The sequence below is a fragment of the Lepidochelys kempii genome, chromosome 18, assembly GCF_965140285.1.
Source record: "Lepidochelys kempii isolate rLepKem1 chromosome 18, rLepKem1.hap1, whole genome shotgun sequence".
NCBI classification, from domain to species: domain Eukaryota; kingdom Metazoa; phylum Chordata; order Testudines; family Cheloniidae; genus Lepidochelys; species Lepidochelys kempii.
Genome location: NC_136397.1, coordinates 6,949,861 through 6,970,281, shown reverse-complemented (window position 1 = coordinate 6,970,281; position 20,421 = coordinate 6,949,861). Strand labels below are relative to the sequence as shown.

At 40.7% G+C, this 20,421-nt stretch overlaps 1 protein-coding gene across 6 annotated transcripts in view; it reads right to left on the bottom strand.

Moving 5' to 3' along the window:
* SPEN (spen family transcriptional repressor) overlaps window positions 1-20,421 on the bottom strand; it is a 106,013-nt gene that overhangs the window by 20,692 nt on the left and 64,900 nt on the right. For 2 of the 6 annotated variants that reach the window (XM_073316860.2, XM_073316864.2), the window contains exons 4-10: window positions 16,261-16,421; window positions 12,421-12,621; window positions 10,935-11,086; window positions 7,452-7,577; window positions 6,702-6,815; window positions 5,391-5,504; window positions 3,931-4,031 (exon numbers count right to left, since the gene is read on the bottom strand). In XM_073316860.2, coding sequence (XP_073172961.1) covers window positions 3,931-4,031; window positions 5,391-5,504; window positions 6,702-6,815; window positions 7,452-7,577; window positions 10,935-11,086; window positions 12,421-12,621; window positions 16,261-16,421 — 969 coding nt within the window. The remainder of the gene's footprint in view (window positions 1-3,930; window positions 4,032-5,390; window positions 5,505-6,701; window positions 6,816-7,451; window positions 7,578-10,934; window positions 11,087-12,420; window positions 12,622-16,260; window positions 16,422-20,421) is intronic. The other 4 variants (XM_073316861.2, XM_073316863.2, XM_073316862.2 and 1 more) reach the window with 4 other exon arrangements.

Below are 20,421 nucleotides of genomic sequence, written 5' to 3'. Positions count from 1 at the left end.
AGTCCATACGACTGGGAGGGCCACCCTGGACGGTGCCTCCGTGGACAGAATATCAACCATGGGTCCTCTACCTCCACCACCTCCTCTACCTGGAGGTTCATATTGCACGCCACCCTGCGGAGCAGCTCCTGGTGGGCGCAGAAGTCCATAGGAAGAGGGCCTGAAACCATAGTCCCTGCCACTGCCTCATCAGGCGAGGATGAGGAAGATACCCCCAGGACTAAGGGATCCTGTGTGGGGTCTTCATGTGGAAGAACTTGTTGCCCAAGGTCCACCACGCTAGCGGCAAGAGCCTGTGTTGGTGCTGGAGCAGTCCCCTCAGAACCCCAGGGGGGCAGGGGGGGGAAGACGACAGTGGCCTCCGGTACTCGGGGCTCCAAAGGGGTGGAATGGGAAGCTCCTGAAGGAACCCCTTGGGCCTGATAGTATGCCCAGGGGGTCCAAAAAGACCACTGTGGAGGTCCTTGGCCCGGGTCCTGGCCTTCATCCAGCCACTGTCCTGCACCATCCTCACCCTGGGTGTGGTGGCCACCCTGTCAGTCTGACGACAGGGAGGCGGAGCGAGATGGCACCGAACATGTCGGCGCGGAGTCCCCCGGTGCTGTACGGTGCTGGGGACTGGTGGCGAGATGTAGAACGGTACCGAGATGTCTATCGGTGCCTGCAGTTGTATCAGTACCATGAGCCTGATCTGGATCTCGACGGTGACCTTCAGCGAGACCGGCGCTGGGATCAGCTCCAGGTCAAGTGCTGCTCTGACAGGTACTGGGAGTGTACCGCGATTCGGATCTTCGCGAGCTGGAGCGGCGTCGTGAGTACAACCGGTGTCAAGAACAGGATCTGTGCCAGGACCAAGATCAGGACTGGGACCAGTGCTGCCCTGCTTCACTCGGTGATGGCGGTCGTATCAGAGATGCCTCTGTTCTGTAGGGGAGTCGGCTCTGTGAGCGCAATCAAGTCTCTGGCGTGGAGGGCAACCTTAGCTCAACTGTGGTGTGCACGGGGAAGCTAACATGCACCGGAGTCGACGGCCCTTGCAACTCCGGAGTCAATGGCACAGGAGCTGTTACTTGTCCTGTACACTCCAGCAATGGATGCGGCTCCGGCTGCGGTGCAGGAAGCGTCAGTGGCTGTCGAACTGACAAAGAAGAAGCAGTCGGCACTTTCTTGGGCTGTTGCTTCTTCTGGCCCGAAGACAGGGACCGGCGCTGCGGTGGTAGAGGTGCTGGGGGAGGCCTGACACTGCGAGTCTTTAGCAGAGTCCGAACGCGATGCCGGATCAGTCGGTGCCGCAGGGGCACTGCACACGGAAGACAACGCTGAGTCCCAGTGCACGGAGGAAGGGACTGGGCTAAGTGCTGCCTCCATAAGGAGCTGCTTAAGTCTAAAGTCCCGCTCCTTTTTGGTCCTCGGCTTGAAGGCTTTGCAAATGTGGTGCTTGTCCACTTGGCGGGATTCCCCCAGACACCTTAGGCAAGAGTCGTGGGGGTCTCCCGCTGGCATCGGCTTCAGGAACACTGAGCAGGGTTTGAAGCCCAGAGACCCCGGCATGGGCCCCGGTACCAGGACGGGGAGAGAGGAGAAGACCCCGCTCCACCCTACTAAGTACACTAATCTAACTAACTACTAACAACTGTAAACAATGATTAACAACTATTAACAGGTACCAAGAGAGAAAGCTAGGGAGAGTGGAGATCAGCTACACTGCGCTCCACGGTAAGAAGGAACTGAGGGGGCAGCTCGGGCATGTATCCAGCGCCATGAAGGCGCCACTCCAGGGGGTGCCTCAGCTGACCCACCGAGTGTGGCTGGGGTAAAAATCTTCCAACGATTGTGCACGCGGCGCACACACACCTAATTGGAATCAATATGAGCAAGCACTCAAAGAAGAACCTGGCTTTACAGCTAGAAGGATACAGTCCCAATAAAACGTTTAGAAATTATCTATAGCATTTAAAAAAGATTTTCTGTAAAATGCACGTCACATGCAGATTATATAATAATGTGGTAGATAGTTGTTACACAAAATGGTGTCTTGCATAATTTAAGTCGTGGCTTTATTATTCATGAGTAACACGCTCACCCCAACCTCACACCAACAGACATCTATGCTTCCTGGTTCACTACTCCCAAGTAAAGATTATGTGAACACTCAAATCAGACACTAGTTTTGATAATGATAGTGATTTTTTTTTAAAAAAGAAAGAAAAACAGATGCCTAACTTTCATCTTGTTCTAGAAAATTGTGTTTGAGTCAGAAGTATTTCACAGCAAAGATCAGCTCAAATGACATATACAGAATCATAGAATATCAGGGTTGGAAGGGACCCCAGAAGGTCATCTAGTCCAACCCCCTGCTCGAAGCAGGACCAATTCCCAGTTAAATCATCCCAGCCAGGGCTTTGTCAAGCCTGACCTTAAAAACCTCTAAGGAAGGAGATTCTACCACCTCCCTAGGTAACGCATTCCAGTGTTTCACCACCCTCTTAGTGAAAAAGTTTTTCCTAATATCCAATCTAAACCTCCCCCACTGCAACTTGAGACCATTACTAAATGGTCTATACTAAATGCAATTCTCTTTTTCTAATTCAGTGTAGCTCAGCCAGAGGAAAAATTGTCAGTGTCTGCCTGCTGGCAGATCACAATTCTTGGCAATGATTTGGGAACACATCAATTCATTTCCATTATGCGAATTATGATTTCCAATTTTCAAACTAATCTTCACTTTTTAAAAGCTGGCAACATTACATATGTTATTTTGATCTACTTTGATCTAAAGAGCAGCACGTTTTGAGATAATGTGTAGCTTATTAGTGCAAACGATACCATGCTGGACTCATTTACAAGAAATTCAGAATCTTAACAAATAAGCCAGTTTTTTTTTTTTTAAACAGTCAAAAATTTACCAACTCATATGGACTTGCCCATCCTTTACCACAATCACTGGTAATGAAAAAATTGGTAGGTTTTTTTAACCATCCAAAAAAATTTTGCATGGAACTCTGTTAAGCTGCATTAAACCAGGGTCTAGAGAAATGAGTGACCCTTCTGCAACCCCATGTACAATCCCTACACACCATGACGACAGATGCTATAGAAAAATATCTAGATAGAAGATATTTGTCATGACAAATAGCAAGAGAAATTGAAGTCCTGCTCAGAGCTTTTACTATTTTAGCAATACTAGAAATCATACTACTGGGGAAGTGGTGGTCTGAGTGTAAACTTCACTTTCAGCTCAATAGATTAGAAAAATATCTGACTGTTGTAATAGCACGTGTTGCTTGTTAATTTATATACTATTTTGAGGGTGGGGAGAGGAGTTACAAAAAGCACTCTTTCCATTCCCTAGCTATTTATAGATGAAGCAGCAAGTCAGCCGGGTAGCTGAGCATATATACAAACTAGATGACCAAAACTTTGTCAAATTTTTCACATACACCTTAATTTTTTTGTACTCCATATAAGAATTTTAGTATGCGATGGAGGAGTTCAGAGCCATAATCCATTGCCTAGCTTTTATCTGCCAATTTGTGTAGCTCAAGGCTGATCATTCGCATCTGTGAAAAAAAGTTTAAAAAGCTAAAAATTAAAACTAAGATACTGAAATATATACAAAAAACTACAGCACATTCCATGAGAGCAACCTGTCTGCTTCAATGCATCATTTGTGTCAATTATGACCACAGGAAGAGTTTGAACTTGGTGCAGAAAGCTAACAGTGACTTTTCAATGAAACTTACATCTTAAAAAGGAGGGAGAGCCAACAAGATAAAGAGTACTGCAGTGGGAGAGAGTAGGCTTATGTGAGAATTTTTTATTTTAAAGATTACTTTAATTATTATTTGGGTGTTATGTCCTGGAATTTTAACTACATTTAAAATCCTATTTGAAAAGCAAGAGAATGGAATCACTGTATTAGATACATGCCTTCTTTCTGCTAGCATTTCATAGAAGTCTCTGATATCTTGACCCGTTTTCTCCATGGAATGATAAAACGCCAACTGACTCTCTCGGTTTGCAAAATCCACCTGAAAAATAAAGGATAATACATGTTCAGTAAAAGAAATATTCCATTTTGACAGGTTTTCAATGTCTCCTGCAGTTCTTCAAGATGGAAGCAGAAGGGAAAGAGTGGGTGCAATATAGTTTAAAAAAACAAACAAAAAAAAAAACCACACCAATCCTCAGGACTGGAATTACTCCTGCTGAGATGAAAGACCTTTCCCTTATTATAAGTGTGCTGCAAAGCACAATGTATTTTTATGGAGCTACACACAAATTCTGGTCAGGATATTTTCTTTCAGCTAGTGAAGAAAAGTCAACTGAAATAATTTTGTTTCAAGGAACAAAAGCAAAATGATTAAATACTAATAGCACCACCACTTTGCAGCTATATAGTGCCTTTCATTCCAGGATATCAAAGCACTTTACGAAGGTTGGATCAACGTTATTAATCCCCTTTACAGACGGGAGTATAAATGACTTGCCCAAGGTTATATAGAAAGGCAACGGTAGGGATGGGAACAGAATCCAGAAATCCTGACTCCCAGCTCTTTGCTCTAATCACGACATGCTGTTTCCCAACTGCTTGCTACAACACTGAGAAAATAAGGGCAAAATTTACAGAGGAAAAAATAAAAAATTAAGATTTAGAATGGATTTGTCAAAATGCATTTGACACAATGCAACCGTTTTTACATAAAAAAGGAATTTTAAATAATCTGTTTAAAAGAAAACTGGTATAACCACAGTAACAGAGCACAAACACATAATAAGGGTGTTTTTTGTGTCAAAATCACTAAGGAGTAAGACCTACAAACACAAGATACATATTCTTTAATGACCATATCTTTTATTCCATATAAAGGCTACTTATTATATTCAACCACCACACTTAGAAAACTATATAACGTATTCAAAACTTCTAACCACCACGAACATCCAATTTCTAGCTGAATACACCTGATGAAAGATCATGCTAGAAGTGATTACCCACTCTTTAGGAGAGGAGGAAAAGGAGGAGAAAGATAATTCAGAGATTGGGCTAACACCTCAAACTCCTGGATTAGTTTGGTGCCTTTGTAGTATTGCTTCTCAGTCACTAGCAACTGATTAATAATAATATAGACACCAACACCCAGAAGCTTAGAGATGCAAGTTCAGTGAAAAAAAAATGACAGAACACTGGAGAAGGCTTTCCGAGTAACAGTTCAAAATGTCCTAACAGCTTAAGCCGAGTGTAAAAAGTTAGTTTAACCCTTAGAGATTTGGGACATATATGTCCCCCTATATATTCTTTTGGCTGGCAGTTTGCAAAATGCCAGCATTTTAAGGGGTAAGACCTGAATACAATTTTTTTTTCTTTTTTTAGAGGTCATTCTGCACACCTTAATTTTATTCCCACCGATTTTCCTCCCCTTGGTCTCTTTTACAGCTGCTTGTGCATATTCAATTTCATTGTAGAGAACCAGGGCCATGCCTTTTAAGCGGTCAAACACCACCTGTAAAAAACAAAAAAACAAAACAAAAACCAAATAAGAGCCTCATCCACAGGACTTAATGTCAGTCCCAACAAAATCCTAAATCATGAGGACACCGGTAAGAAAATAATTTTTCATCAAGGAAAATAATTTTCAGGCTTTTTTGATGAGACACATTGTAATGAAGAGACAGTAAAAGGACAAGGGACTGCTTTGAATTGTGGATATTGTGGCTTGAGGTATATTATGCCTTTATTTTGTTTTTCTGTATTTTACTTGTATTATTTTCTTTGGTGACTGAGTATGGCTGTGTCATAGTTTACGTAAATATTTTTGAAAAATTTCCAATAAATTATAGGGGGGGAAAAAAGGTAAGAGGAACATTTAATCACAAAATGAAAACAAGTTTTTATTGTTACAAACTGTAGTACCATTCTTCAATTGCTAAATGTGCACAATTTAGAAACACCTTTTGTCTTTGCAACACATACATTCAAACAACAAAAGCTACATTAAAAGAATGTCAAAGCTGCAACATGTACCCACAGAAATCTTAAGGTGCTAAGGCCCCAATCCTGCAAACATTTACACAAGTTTAACTTTAAACACATGAATAGTCCCACTGAAGTCAATTGGACAACTCACGTGCTTAAAGTTAAGCAAGTGCTCAAAAGCTTGCAATGTCATGGCCTAAATCTCAAATACCTATATGCAATGGGACCTGGTAGTTCACAGTTCAAGTGCCCCACTATGTTGTGCAACTCTGACATTTTTATGTACCTTTTCTTGTGTGAATTTGCTGCAGGTTTTTTTCAGAGTCATTTCTGGTCTATTTGCAAAAAACATAATGTCTAATTATGTAATTAACACGCATAAATATAATCATATAATTAGACTGCATTGTTCCAACATGAAACAACTTCAGAAACCTAAAGAAACTTTGTCGTGGGAGAAACTGTACTGCACAAGAGCTGCAGACTAGTTCTAAAGTTCATTATCTCGGCTCATTCAAAATATCGTCATCAAAATACCAAAAGCAACTAGTCTATGTTTTGGACCAACAGGCTGAAAAGCTACAGCACCTTGTAGGCCAAATTTCAACCCAGAGAGAAATTCTGTGTCTGAGCTATAAAACCCTGGAAGTCAGGGTTGAAAGGACAGGATGTAAAGAAAGGAAGACAGTAAACTTCAAACCACACACCAAAGCCTCCCACCTACCTTTACCACAGGCCCGTATCGGCAGAAATGTCGCGTTAAATACTGATCCGTTACGTTTGTAGAAAGACCATCTAACCACACGCAGTTTGTAGGCATGCTCTTTCCAAAACCCAGCTGAACACAAAAGGGCAAAACTTCCATCAGTACAATTCACAATTATTAAACTAATTTAACAGAGCATGCCTAATTTAGAATTATCTGAAGAAAACTATTAATTGGTATAGTTTTTTTTAAATTAGCATCTCACGCAGGTGAAAGCACCTCAAAAATCATAAGAATAATTCTGCATGCTTAAAAAAATACAACGTTCATTTAAAATATTTGGGTTTTCTGCAAATTTAGTGCTTCTGAAAGTTGTCAGATTGACAACTCCGGGGACTGAAATCTTCTTCTTTTCCCCAGAACAGGTGCAGCACTGGCAGGAGCAGTACAATCTTTCTACACTGCCCCACCAAACACTGACCTGGAGGGACTACCTTTAAAAATGAGAAGATGAATCAGCCTCCATGTCCATTCAATCCTTGGCCTCTCTGCTGCAATTGCCAATAAAGTTACCAAATAATGTCTGTCGTGGTGGTGGTTGAAAATATATCACTATCTAATCTGACCTACAAAGTAGCAGCAAGAAAGGCAAAAGTAGTACAAAAAAACCTGATTCACTTCCACAGTCTAAGCTGACACACAGAATTATATAACACTGAAAACAAAATTAACCAGAAGGATAATGTGTTTATAGGAGGATTTCTTTACCTTGAGACGGTTATTTCCAAGATATTCCCCATCCATCTTCTTAATTGCTTTACATACACTTGCAATATCACAGTACTGCAGGAATGCATACTGAGGAACTCCATTCACTTTCTTAATGTCAATATCCTGAAAAAAAGCAGGCAATGCTCAGCAATATGCCAGCAAGTAAACAGATTCAGCTGTATAAACTAGATCTAAATGGATATTTTTTCTAAAAAAGCCACGTACCATAGCAAGCATTGCTTAATTAACATTTTAATCACAGAGCTGATTTAAACATTAGCAGATAGTGAGGTGCATTGCTTTATTGCTTTGCGTTCCAGTGGTATAACCAAACCCTTCTTGATGCAACAAAAGCTCTTCACAGTGAAAATTTAAAGCTAAAAAGGGATGTTGCTGAATACCCAAGACTGTTAATGTGATCTTCTCACAGAATAGCAGCTTTTGTTTGTTAATACTGTGTCAAATGGAGGTATTCAGAACGGTAACAACACACAGAAATACAACTTAGTTTTCACCTGGGAAGGCCTAAAGGGAAACAACCTGCCTCAAACCAATAACTGGTTTGTGAGGGAAGAGCCAAACAGGCTTCCTTTTCCAAATAAACTCTATCCATCCATCCTGTTCCTATAAATAGACAATACTGAACTATTCTCTTAAAACTAGTTGGCACCGATTAGATGAAGGCAAAAAAAGATGAACTACATCCCGCTGCTGACACATTACCCAAGAGACCTCAGGCATGTTCAAAAACTGATACAATCAGAGGAAAACAATTTATGTATAACAAAACCTGGTTTTAATTAACTTAAATAATAGCAGGTCCAGAACTGACATTTGGTCAGCATTCAGGCTTACTGTACTGGCATGCATACTCAAGTGTCAGAACAAACCCATCATATTATGATTCATTCCACGCTGAAAATAGAAGGTAGAGATTTGATCTGATCTTTTAAATAGCACAAGCTTCCCTTGTGAGCCATACGCCAATGCTAGCACACTAATTTGAGTATAAATGTTCAAATGCTCAAGATAGACTAATTTCATAGTTAATAAATTTAGGGACAAGGCCATAGTTTAACATGAGACTCATCTTGAAGCCCTTAGTAGCTCACGAAAGCTTATGCTCAAATAAATTGGTTAGTCTCTAAGGTGCCACAAATACTCCTTTTCTTTTTGCGGATACAGACTAACACGGCTGCTACTCTGAAACTTAAGTAAACTGTAAGAGATTTACTCAAGAATGGGAGTTCTACAGATGCAACCTAATGATTAAAGTGGAATACTAATAAAGGGCTATATTTCCAAGTGTCTAGAGTAGCATTACTGCAGCCTGGGCAATTATATTTGTCCACTCAACTTTGGCAAGCAATTTATTTTGACAGGAGAATAAAATTTCGTGTATATTCCTAATGCACTGAAAAGGGTAAAAAACAAGTCTACTCTGTGCCTAGGCTGCTACATTTTCATGACACTTTTGCAAGGTTGCATTGTTACTAGAATTTTGGCCTGCTAATAACACTGATAATATGGCACTATTTCACATAAAACCACTTTACAAGACATCATAGATTCACAGATTCCAAGGATTCACAGAAGTGATCATCTAGTCTGACCACCTGTATAACACAGGCTATAGGACTTCCCCACAATAATTCCTAGAGCAGATCTTTTAGGAAAACATCCACTCTTAATTTTAAAAGGGTCAGTGATAGACACACCACCATGACCCTTAGTACATTGCTCCAATGGTTAATTATTCTCACTGTTAAAAAAAAAGTTACTATTTTTCTAGCTTCAACTTCTAGCATTGGATCATGTTCTACCTTTCTGCTAAACTGGAGCTTATTATTGAATATTTGTTCCCCTGTAGGTACTTAGTCCCCTGTAGATTTATAATCAAGTCGCCCCTTAGTCTTCTCTTAGTTAAGTTAAATAGATTGAGATCACTATAAGGCAGGTTTTCCGATCCTTTACTCATTTTCGTGGCTCTTCTCTGAACCCTCTCCAATATATCAACATCCTTCTTGAACTGTGGACAAGAGAACTGGATATAGTATTCCAGCAGTGGTCACACCAGTGCCAAATAACCTCTCTACTCTCACCTGAGAATCCTCGTTTCCAAAACCAAGGACTGCATTAGCCCTTTTGGCTACAACATTGCATTGGGAGCTCATGTTCAGCTGATTATCTACCATGACCTTCAAATCTTTTTCAGTCACTACTTCACAGTAAGTATGGCCTACATTCTTTGTTCCTATATGTACACATTTAGCCATATTAAAACACATATGGTCATTTTACCATGCAATCTACATTGCATATTCTCAGGAATCTGTCCTCTTCATTATTTACCCCCGCATCTGCAAACTTTATCAGTGATGATTTTATGTTTCACACTACTATTATTGACTACCCATACTAATTTTTGTTTCCTCAGGGCAGCTCAAATGGTATAACATGAAATTCTGCATCAGAAAAGGGTCTGAGCTACATACAGTGTGCAGATTCATAAATCAGTCTTCAGAGTTTATAAAGGTGTTGCAATACACAGAGCTGCCATGCAATCTCACAATAAAATGTAAGTCATATTTGTGCATATCAGATAGAAAAAGTATGGCATTTTGCATAAGTATGAGATCTCCTCCTCCAAATCTGAAAGACTAATACCTCAAATGCCAATAACTGAAATATTTCTAGACAGACTGAAAACAGTACTGAATGTACAGCAACAGCAAGAGTTACTAAAATAATGTTGTAAACAAAATATGCTATCAATACAGAAAGTCTGATACTGCAGACCATATATTATTGTCTGTACTGTAGACGGATATTTGATTCATCAGGAAAATCTCTTAAATCTTAACATTGCTATTACTCCACAGAGAGTGCACAATGTGGGAGAAAGAAGGGAATTAACGTTCCTGTGACTGTCTCACTCAGATAAGCTTGTTCAACTCCCTCATGTCATCTCTAACTCATTGTCTCACTCTGCCCCATTGTTACAGAACAGAGAGTCATAGCTGATGACTGATTTCATAAGCAGCAGTTAAACTTTTTGTTTAAAAAAAACAAGAAACTAACTTCATAACAGTAATGCTGACATGAAAATGGAATTGAACATGTTTACATCCATGATGACCATTAATAACTTTTCTGCCGCACTGCTCTCCTGTAGAATATCCTTAACCGTTTCTTGTAACTGCACCTAACGTACTTCTTGTAATCACACACAAGGGCCATTTTCATCCCAAGGTTATTTCCACTGCAATACAAGTGTGCTAAAACCACATCAAACTCGAAACAATGCCTCTGGAGTACATTCTGGCAAGAAAAATAACTTATGTCAATAACTATATTTCACATGCTCAAAGTGATCATCATTACATTTTACTGCTTCTTACATCATTCAATAATCTGATGCGCAGTTTTTGTACTGAGGCAATGGTCAAAAGTAACTTATACCAAAGAGAATTCACATACCACTATCCCTCCAAAGCGCTGAAAGATGTTGCGAAGATCATGATAAGTGGTTGTTTTTTCAAGGTTACCAATGAAGAGAGTTCTTGTTGCTTTCGGGTGAAATTCATCTATCCTTTCATCCAAAGGGCGAAACTCATTCTCGCTTTCCGTTTCTAGACACCGTAGAGATGAAAAGCATATTGTAACATACTGAGGTGTTCTCAGTTTCTTGGAAAACCTATTTTTGGAATATTAGAAATTGTCTGAAGTGCTATCACTGCCTTTGACAAAAATACAGCTGCGCCCTCTTAGATATCTGTGAACTCCATTAATGCTAGGGGTTTGAAATCTGTAAGTCATGCTACTATACTAATGCCAAGGAAATGGGACCTTTAGATGCCCCTAAGTTTAAAAGTTATGGCATTCTACCTTTGCTGCTCTATAAATTTATTCTTTTAACAAAATGTCTTCTACTACCAGGAATTAAATCAACAGGCTTCACTGTATTCGTGTATGTGTTGATTCGGTACATGGAAAAATGTTTTGATGGATCTATTTCTTTAACAATTAACTTCAAGTACAGTAGATTCCACTGCACTTGCTAAAGGCAAATAAATAAAAGCACAAATTTGTGTACCCAAAGTTATGGCTTTCATAAGTTGTATCATTTACTTCATATTTCTCAGGGCCTTAAGGATTCTGTCCTCCTTTCGCAGCAACACTTGCCATTTAAGGCAGAAAATAAATCCGTGAGGATTCAAACAGACATCTGAACTGTTTTGGCTGGGAGACAGGCAACTTCAAGTACTATCATCCAAATTCCATTTTGTACTGTACCCATCACCTTCTAACCATGCAGTAATCATGCCATAACGCCTACTTAGTAAAATGAAAAAGCTACCACAGTTGGGGAAAGGGAGGCTAATGATATTTTTATGGAAAGGATAGCTGAAAGTCACACACCAATTAATTAATTAGAACATAGAAAGAAAATAAATATAGATAAATTACTCTAAAAAAGTAATGTCGTTTTACCAAGTTTGAAATCATACAAGTTATTCTGTGTAACCAAAAAGTGTTTATACTTCATAGGAAGTTAAACATGTAATATATCCCTTAAGAAGCATGGACTATGCTAACTAAACTGTGTGTTGCCCTATGTTTCACTGTGGAAATGAAGAGTAGCAGAACACAATGTACGGGCACTACAAGAAACGATCTAGCAAGGATGGAAGGCTTCCTTCACTGAGGGTTTGCGACTGTAGAATTTTCTTCTTGTCTGATGTACCTAGAATAGATCAGTGGCATTCACAGTTCCTGCTCTGGGATTTATTCGGTCATGTTTACCAGTTAATTTAAATTATAGCTTTGCAGCAAGGCAGAGTAATTACAATGTTTCTTTTACTCAATTTGCTACCATCTTACAACAGTTACTATATATATACACTACTCTTATAATGACTATACCCCTAGAGGAAAGTTAAGAAGTCAACATATTTTCCCTTACCTGGTCCTATCCAGGCTGTCACTTCAATTTGCATTCCAAAGAATAATTTTCCTTTTGATGCATTCAATGCTTTTTCCTGATCCTCCTGCTGTCGGAAGAACACCAGTCCATACCGCTCCTCAGAGGCCCCATGAATCTGCACTGATGTCACCTTTCCATATTTCTTGAACTCATGGAAAAGTCCATCCTTAAGGCTTGTATCTAAACCCACACAGAAACAAGTAAAATACAAATATTATTTCCCAACATTATAATGCTACAATGCTATCAAAGCCACAAACAGGTTTTGATCTTCTATCCAAATTGTGACTTCACTTTGTTTTTATCCGACCTTCAATTTTCACTGAAGTTACAATAATATTTTAAAAACATATATTTTATGTTAATTTTGCATATTTAGGAGCCTCCAACTGGCCCTCATGTTTCTCTTTAGAATTGAGGCCTCACCCATATAGATTTCCACATCTCTGCAGCCAGTGGAGCAGCTACTTGAAGAGGGTACAACTACTGCTAATGGCATCAGCCCTAAGACAATGAGTATGGGGACATGTAAAATATCACTGTTTATCTCATTAACATCCTTGCTGTTCTCAATATGAGTGAGCAGATATTACTAACAGCAATCCTGCAAAACTGGGTTGAACACATATCTATGAATACCACTGTTTGCATCACTTGTGCTAATCTTCTTGGAAAGACATTTGAGGCTCATCCAGTGTTGGCAAAAACAACTGATCTGGGATTTCACAAGCTGCCTATGCATTGGGGGGGTGGTGGGGGGAAGAATGCTAAACAAAGGGCATTTTAGCAGCCTTTACTCAGAATGCCTTGATTTGCATATCGCTTCCTTAGGATATATATTACTCAAACAAATACATTCAAAGAATATTAAAACTGCAAAGTCAAGCACTCAAAAGGTCAGAAAATGCCAAAATGTCTGTGCCACTTTAATTCAGCTTCCTCGTATTAAGATATAGTCTGTAATCACATACTACTTTTTCACCGAATCCCTCCCTCATTCAGGTGCAGGATGGATGGTGATCATGTAATGAGCAAATATTCAATATTTCACTTCGTCCTCTTTGCTCAATGTGTGATCACATGCCTTATTTAATGTACACTATTCAAACCCCACTCTGAATACAGAATTATTTATTTCCTCATGGGCTTTTCTATGGTGCTCATCACTATAGCAGCTGAGTGCTTGACAAACATTAATGAATGTATTTTCACAACAACCCTGTGAGGTAAGGTGGTATTATTATCCTTTTACAGATGAGGAACTGAGGCAGAGAGACACAGTTGTCAGAGCTCACCACTAATTTCCAGTGACCAATTTGAGATGCTTATATAGCCTGATTTTTCAGATAATTTAATACTTCAGATCTTCAAAGTACAGCTCCCAGTGACTTCAGCTGCAGCTACTAGTGGTCGCAGCCACAGAGTTTCAAGTTGGGCAGCCATAAAATGAGCAACACACAATTAGTGGCCACCCAAGAAAAATATGCTTTAAGTGACTTGTCCAGCAACACAGAACTCTGACAGAAACAGGGATAGAATCCAGTTGTCCAGGGCAACATTCAACTGCCCTAACCACGAGACTCTCTCCTCTCTTCCCCTAGCCCTCTGCTTCATTCACTATACACCTTCCAAGTGCTGCAACATGAGGCGTGATCCTCAAGATAACAGTCTCATTAACTTGACAACCCCATATTCATTCCCAGAGCACCATTCATCATGTGCACTTAATAAGTCAGGGGTTCTATGGTAAAAAAAAGTGTGATGTCTTGTTATTAAATTATTAAATTGTTATTAAATGCTGAATGAATGCATACGTAGGAGGCCAAATTAATATGGTCCAAGCCCTCCTCCTCCAGGCTCCTTGCTGCATCTATTCCCTCTATCCCACCCCTTTGCATTTTAGTCATTTTTCTTCCTCCTCCTCCATATTGCCTGGGGGCCAGCAGGAGCACTGAGAACAGAGAAGAGAGCCTATCTGCTCTCAGTTCCAGTACCTGGCATCACAGTGGCTCAGAGCAGCAGACAACAGCAATTGCAAGGAAAGTCCTGCTCCGTGAGTGAGGCCTTGGGCTGGTGCATATTCCATACAGACAGAATCTTCATAGAATTTAGCTGACAAACTCTAAAGTTTATTCAGCATACACAAGCTGAGAATTTTTTTCAAAGGCTTATAACTTGGTCAAATTTGGGCAGTTTTTCCAGAGACAGCAAAGGACACATCCCTGACACAGGAGCAACCCAGGGTCCTATAATGGGAAGTGTTGGGCAAACTTCTTTCTATGCTACCAGCTCTGCCAATAGTATGTTAGGCTATATCCACAGAAACAATGAGGAGTCCGGTGGCACCTTAAAAACTAACAGATTTATTTGGACATAAGCTTTCGTTAGTAGAAAACCCCACTTTTTCAGATGCATCATGCCCAAATAAAGTGCCACCAGACTCCTCGTTTATATGTTAGGCTATGTCTACACTACCGCCCTAAGTTCCCTCTAAGGTGCACAGCTGCCTATTAAGACCCGCGCAAGGACTCAGAGCTGCGCTGCGGCGGGGAGAGGTGCCTTTCCCCCCCGGCCCCAGCACAGGCGCCTCTCCCCCCCCCCCCCCCCCCCAGCACGGGCCTGCCCTGGACCTGCCACGATTGGGGGAGAGGAGCCCTTCCCCCGGCCCAGCCCAGGCCAGTGGGAGCTGCCAGGGAGAGGTGCCTCTCCCGCAGCCTGGAGCTGCTGCGGCGAGAGAGGGCTGGGGGGAGTCCTCTCTCCCTACCACAGCCCCGGGCCAGCCTGCACCCCAAACCCTCATCCCCAGCCCCACCCCAGAGCCCACACCCCAAACCTCTGCCCCCTCCCGCACCCCCCAGCCCCACCTCAGAACCCACACCTCCAGCCAGAGCCCTCCTTCCCCCACACACTCGAACCTCTGGCCCAGCCCTGAGCCCCCTCCCATACTCCGAACCCCTCAGCCCCACCCCCAACACATGAATTTTGTTATGTGCACCAATATGAAGGTGATGTGTCACATCACCTCCATATTGGTGCACATAACAAAATTCATTCCACACATGGATGTAAAAAATTAGAGGGAACACTGCTACCGCTTATGTTAGCGAAAGTTATGTTGCCTCAGAGGCATGAATATTCCGCTCCTCAAAGCGACTTAAGTGCTAGTGTACACACCGCTACGTCAGTGGGAGAGCTTCTCCTGCTCGCACAGCTTTTGCTGCTCACAGGGGTGGTTTATTCAGGCTGACGGGAAAGCTCTCTCCTGTCAGCATAGAGCATCTTCTCCAGATACACTGCAGCGGTATCAGTACAGCTGTGCCACTGCAGCACGGTACATATTTTCATTTTCAATGATGCAAGGAGCAGATGGAATTCTGATATTCAAAGGCCACATAAGGGCCACTCCCTTGACTGGCCAGAGGCACTCAAACGTTAAACTGAATGAAAAATTATACAACATCTTACCCCTCTGATTCTCTATCTCCAACAGAAGATAACTGAAGTCTCCTGAATGTATCTTTGTTCAAAACTAAAGGCTTTTCACATATTATCTGACAATTTTATTATAACATTATCATAGCAATAACCTTGGAACTAAATTTCCTAAAGCATGGCTCATTAAACTGCACTTATATTTTCCCATTCACTATTAAATGATACTGGCAAATATTATGAGAGTAATTAATAAATTGCATTTACTTAATATCAGGTATGCATGATAAAGACAATTTTTTCTAATCAGCCTGCTCCCATCCCTCTTTTCTTCTCCCTTACTGGCAACTCTGAAGAGACACTCTTTCACATAAGGATTTTTTTTACCTGTTGAGCGCACTGGAAGATTTTGAACCTTGATCCCAAAACTTTTACGGGGCTCATCTTTCTCCAGAGATGGAAGCAGCTGGGATGTGGGTGCTGGAATTGCTGTAGACTGAACTGATCGTGCTGGAGACTCATCACTTGAGCTGCTGCTGGAGTCACTGCTGTGAAACAGGTAAAAGAAATAGCAACTCAGTGTGAAAAGAAAAGGACAGACAGACAATGAGTGGAGGCTGATGGTTTTAAAATTAAAAACATAAATCAGTTTATTTTTTCTTTTTACTACTGAACAGTCGTACATGCTCACCATCAAAAGCCATAAGTGCATGCTACTGAATACTAAGGTACTATTCATATCCACATACCATCTCATAGCAGCAGACAAAAGCATGAAGACAGTAACAATTCATTTCCCATATATAAATTATTTTATATTTTAAAATAGCAATCATCAATACCAGTGATTCTCAAACGTTTGTACTGGTGTCCCCTTTCATACAGCAAGCCTCTGAGTGCAACCCCACCCTTATAAATTAAAAATACTTTTTTATATATTTAACACCATTATAAATGCTGGAGGCAAAGCAGGGTTTGGGGTGGAGGCTGACAGCTCGCGACCCCCACATAATAACCTCACCATCCACTGAGGGGTCCTGACCCCCAGTTTGAGAACCCCTGATCAATACTAAACTGTGCTAATGAAGAAAACTACTTGGACTGGATTCTTTAAAAGTTTTCTTTTTCCTCGCTGATGCAGAAAACCCAGTTTCCCGAGTACACCCCTGCTTATACAAAAACTCATACTCATCTTCCAAATATTCTCTTACAAAATCCTCAGAGGAGACAGTCAAGGAAACAGAATATGGGTAAAATGTCAAATAGATCCTGTTACACTTAATTCAATCTTCTGCATTATGATGGAATGTAACACAAAGTTTCATCAGCTTAGGAGTTGTGTGGGAAGACTGGAAAAATATACAGGTCTGCTGAGGCCTTAAAATCCCTTTCAGCATTCTCACGCATAAAAGGAAATGCTATGGCATTGCCAGGTGCTTCTGTCAGTTTGAAAATTGGCTTCATAGTCTCTCCCCAATGTGGCAGCCACATCTTTAAAAGAGCCCCACCTCTAAACAGATGATACTGGAAACTAACGTCCCTTGTGAGAAAACTAACGCACGTTTTTGCCAACTGTTCAACAATTAGCTAAACGTACGTGACCCATCAAACACTGTTCACAGCCCCTACATGGAAGCCTCCATCTCAAAAGTAAACTTCAGGGTAAAGGACTTTGGTCCCAAGAACATTTGTATAAGCAGTGGAACAGGAATTGCACACCAGATCAAACCAGTAATTTATTTAGTCCAGTATCCTGACTGACAGTGACTACTATTAGATGCTCCACAGAAGAATGCAAGGAATCCACCATAGTGGACAACTGTGTTAGAACTTGCTCACGTTGGAAGTGTCTTCTTACTCCCTCTTGGCCATTGGTTTATGCTCTAAACCAGTGGTTCTCAAAGCGGGTCCGCCACTTGTTCAGGGAAAGCCCCTGGCGAGCCGGACCGGTTTGTTTACCTGCCATGTCAACAGGTTCGGCCAATTGCGGCTCCCACTGGCAAACTGGTCCGGCCCGCCAGGGGCTTTCCCTGAACAAGTGGCGGACTGGCTTTGAGAACCACTGCTCTAAACTGAAGCATGAGAGTTTATATCCCTGGGAAAAAAATTATTCTACGGTCTCATTTTCTAACAAACGCCTAACTCCTTTTTCTGAATTCTGCTGAGCACTAAATCAAAATATCATCTTCAAGTTAACATATTATGTACAAAAGTACTTGAATCAGTTTTAAATTTGTTGCTTTTTAATTTCACTTACTATTCCTTTATTTTTATATTGTGAAAAATGATAAATAAGAGCACGTCATTTACCTTCTCTACACCATTAAAGCTCCAGTTAGGGCTGAGGTCCCATCTTGCTAGGCATCATACAAAACACAGAAGAGAGTCTCTGCCCCAAAGTGCTTAATTACAATTTAAAAGACAAGACAGAAAAACAAACAAACAAAAAAAAACTTACCAGAAGTTCACACCTTGTAAATTAATTTCTTCCCAATTTTCCCTTTACATAACAGCTCCCCACCCCTGCCAACCTCCCATGTCTGGCAGCCAGCCAAACGTCTTCACAGTCCTTACTCCTCCCAAGTATCCTCCTCCTACTCTCCCCTGGCTCCACAGAAAGACAGTCTCATTCTGGGAGACAGAAGGAATAATAAACTATCAAGAGTGAGTGAATGGCTGCTTGCAGTCACTTCCATTCCCTGTGATGGGAGCCGTGCCCCATGCTCATCCCTAGGGGCAAGTGGCCCATATGATCCAAGCCCTGATCCCCCAAGTGTCCCATGGATCAAAGGATTTCATTGAGGTATCCACAATGATGCCCAGGTCTTTTTTCCAAGCAATGCAAAGAACTAGTTAAAATTATTTCTTCCAGTACACATTACTTTGCACTTATCTACCCTCTGAATTTTATATCCGTGTTGCCCATTCACCTAGCTTTGTTATTTCCCCTCAGAAGTTTCTCACTGTCTATACTAGTCTTGACTAAATGCAGTTTTTTGCCACCTTACCATTTCACTCCCTTTTTTTCCAGACTATTAAAAAATTGAAAAAAATTCCCTCCTAAAAATAAACCATATGGCAACCCACTGGTAATCTTTTGCCCTGTGATCTTTTATTCCTTCTTGGCATGGTGCAAATAAGTTTCTATTAGTCTAAAAGGGAATGCTGCTAATATAAATTATTACAGAACAAATTGGCAAAAAATGTGGGAAACTTCTTTGAAAGATGAGGCAGCACTTAATATCATATTGTTCCCTTTTAGAAGCGAGAATGCTGAAAGGGATTTTATATATTTTCAGGTTTCAGAGTAACAGCCGTGTTAGGCTGTATTCACAAAAAGAAAAGGAGTACTTGTGGCACCTTAGAGACTAACCAATTTATTTGAGCATAAGCTTTCGTGAGCTACAGCTCACTTCATCGGATGCATACTGTGGAAACTGCAGAAGACATTATATACACAGAGACCATGAAACAATACCTCCTCCCACCCCACTCTCCTGCTGGTAATAGCTTATCTAAAGTGATCACTCTCCTTACAATGGGTATGATAATCAAGGTGGGTCATTTCCAGCACAAATCCAGGTTCTCTCACCTTGATTATCATGCACATTGTAGGGAGAGTGGTCACTTTGGATAAGCTATTACCAGCAGGAGAGTAAGTTTGTGTGTGTGTTTTGTTTTTTTTTTTTGGGGGGGGGGGTGAGAAAACCTGGATTTGTGCTGGAAATGGCCCACCTTGATTATCATACACATTGTAAGGAGAGTGATCACTTTAGATAAGCTATTACCAGCAGGAGAGTGGGGTGGGAGGAGGTATTGTTTCATGGTCTCTGTGTATATAATGTCTTCTGCAGTTTCCACAGTATGCATCCAATGAAGTGAGCTGTAGCTCACGAAAGCTTATGCTCAAATAAATTGGTTAGTCTCTAAGGTGCCACAAGTACTCCTTTTCTTTTTATATATTTTCAATCCTCCTAAGCTGTTAAAGCTCTGTATTACACTTAATTAAATCTTCCACACAGTTAAACAGCACAATATTTTGCATTTTACACTTAGCTCTACTAAAATTTTACCCGAGTGATATGATACTTGTTTTTGTTTTTTTTAAAGGAATGAGAGGACATCAAGTATTATCCACAATAGCACTTAATTCATATTTTATTTTATTTTTATTTTTATTTTTTTTTAACTGGATTAGCCACATATAGCATTTTTGGACAGATTGTTTAAATACAGACCATTCTGATTTTAGTAGAGTGTTCCATTAAGAGAAAGAACCTCAGCACTCAGGAACCTGGGGCATCCTTAGCAGAAGAACTAATGCAAATGTCTGAACTATTGAGAAGAATTTTTCAGAGATGGTGATCATGCCCACAAACTTCCACTCATTTTTTGGGAGCGGAGTATGCGTCTTCCTCTGCAAATTAGGCCACTGGTCTTTAAAAATATATTGAAAAAGATAAACCCACTCATGCATAATCCTGAGACATGCCAGAAATGGAAGTTTTATCATCATTTCCTTAGTTTTTAAAGAGAAAAAATACTAGA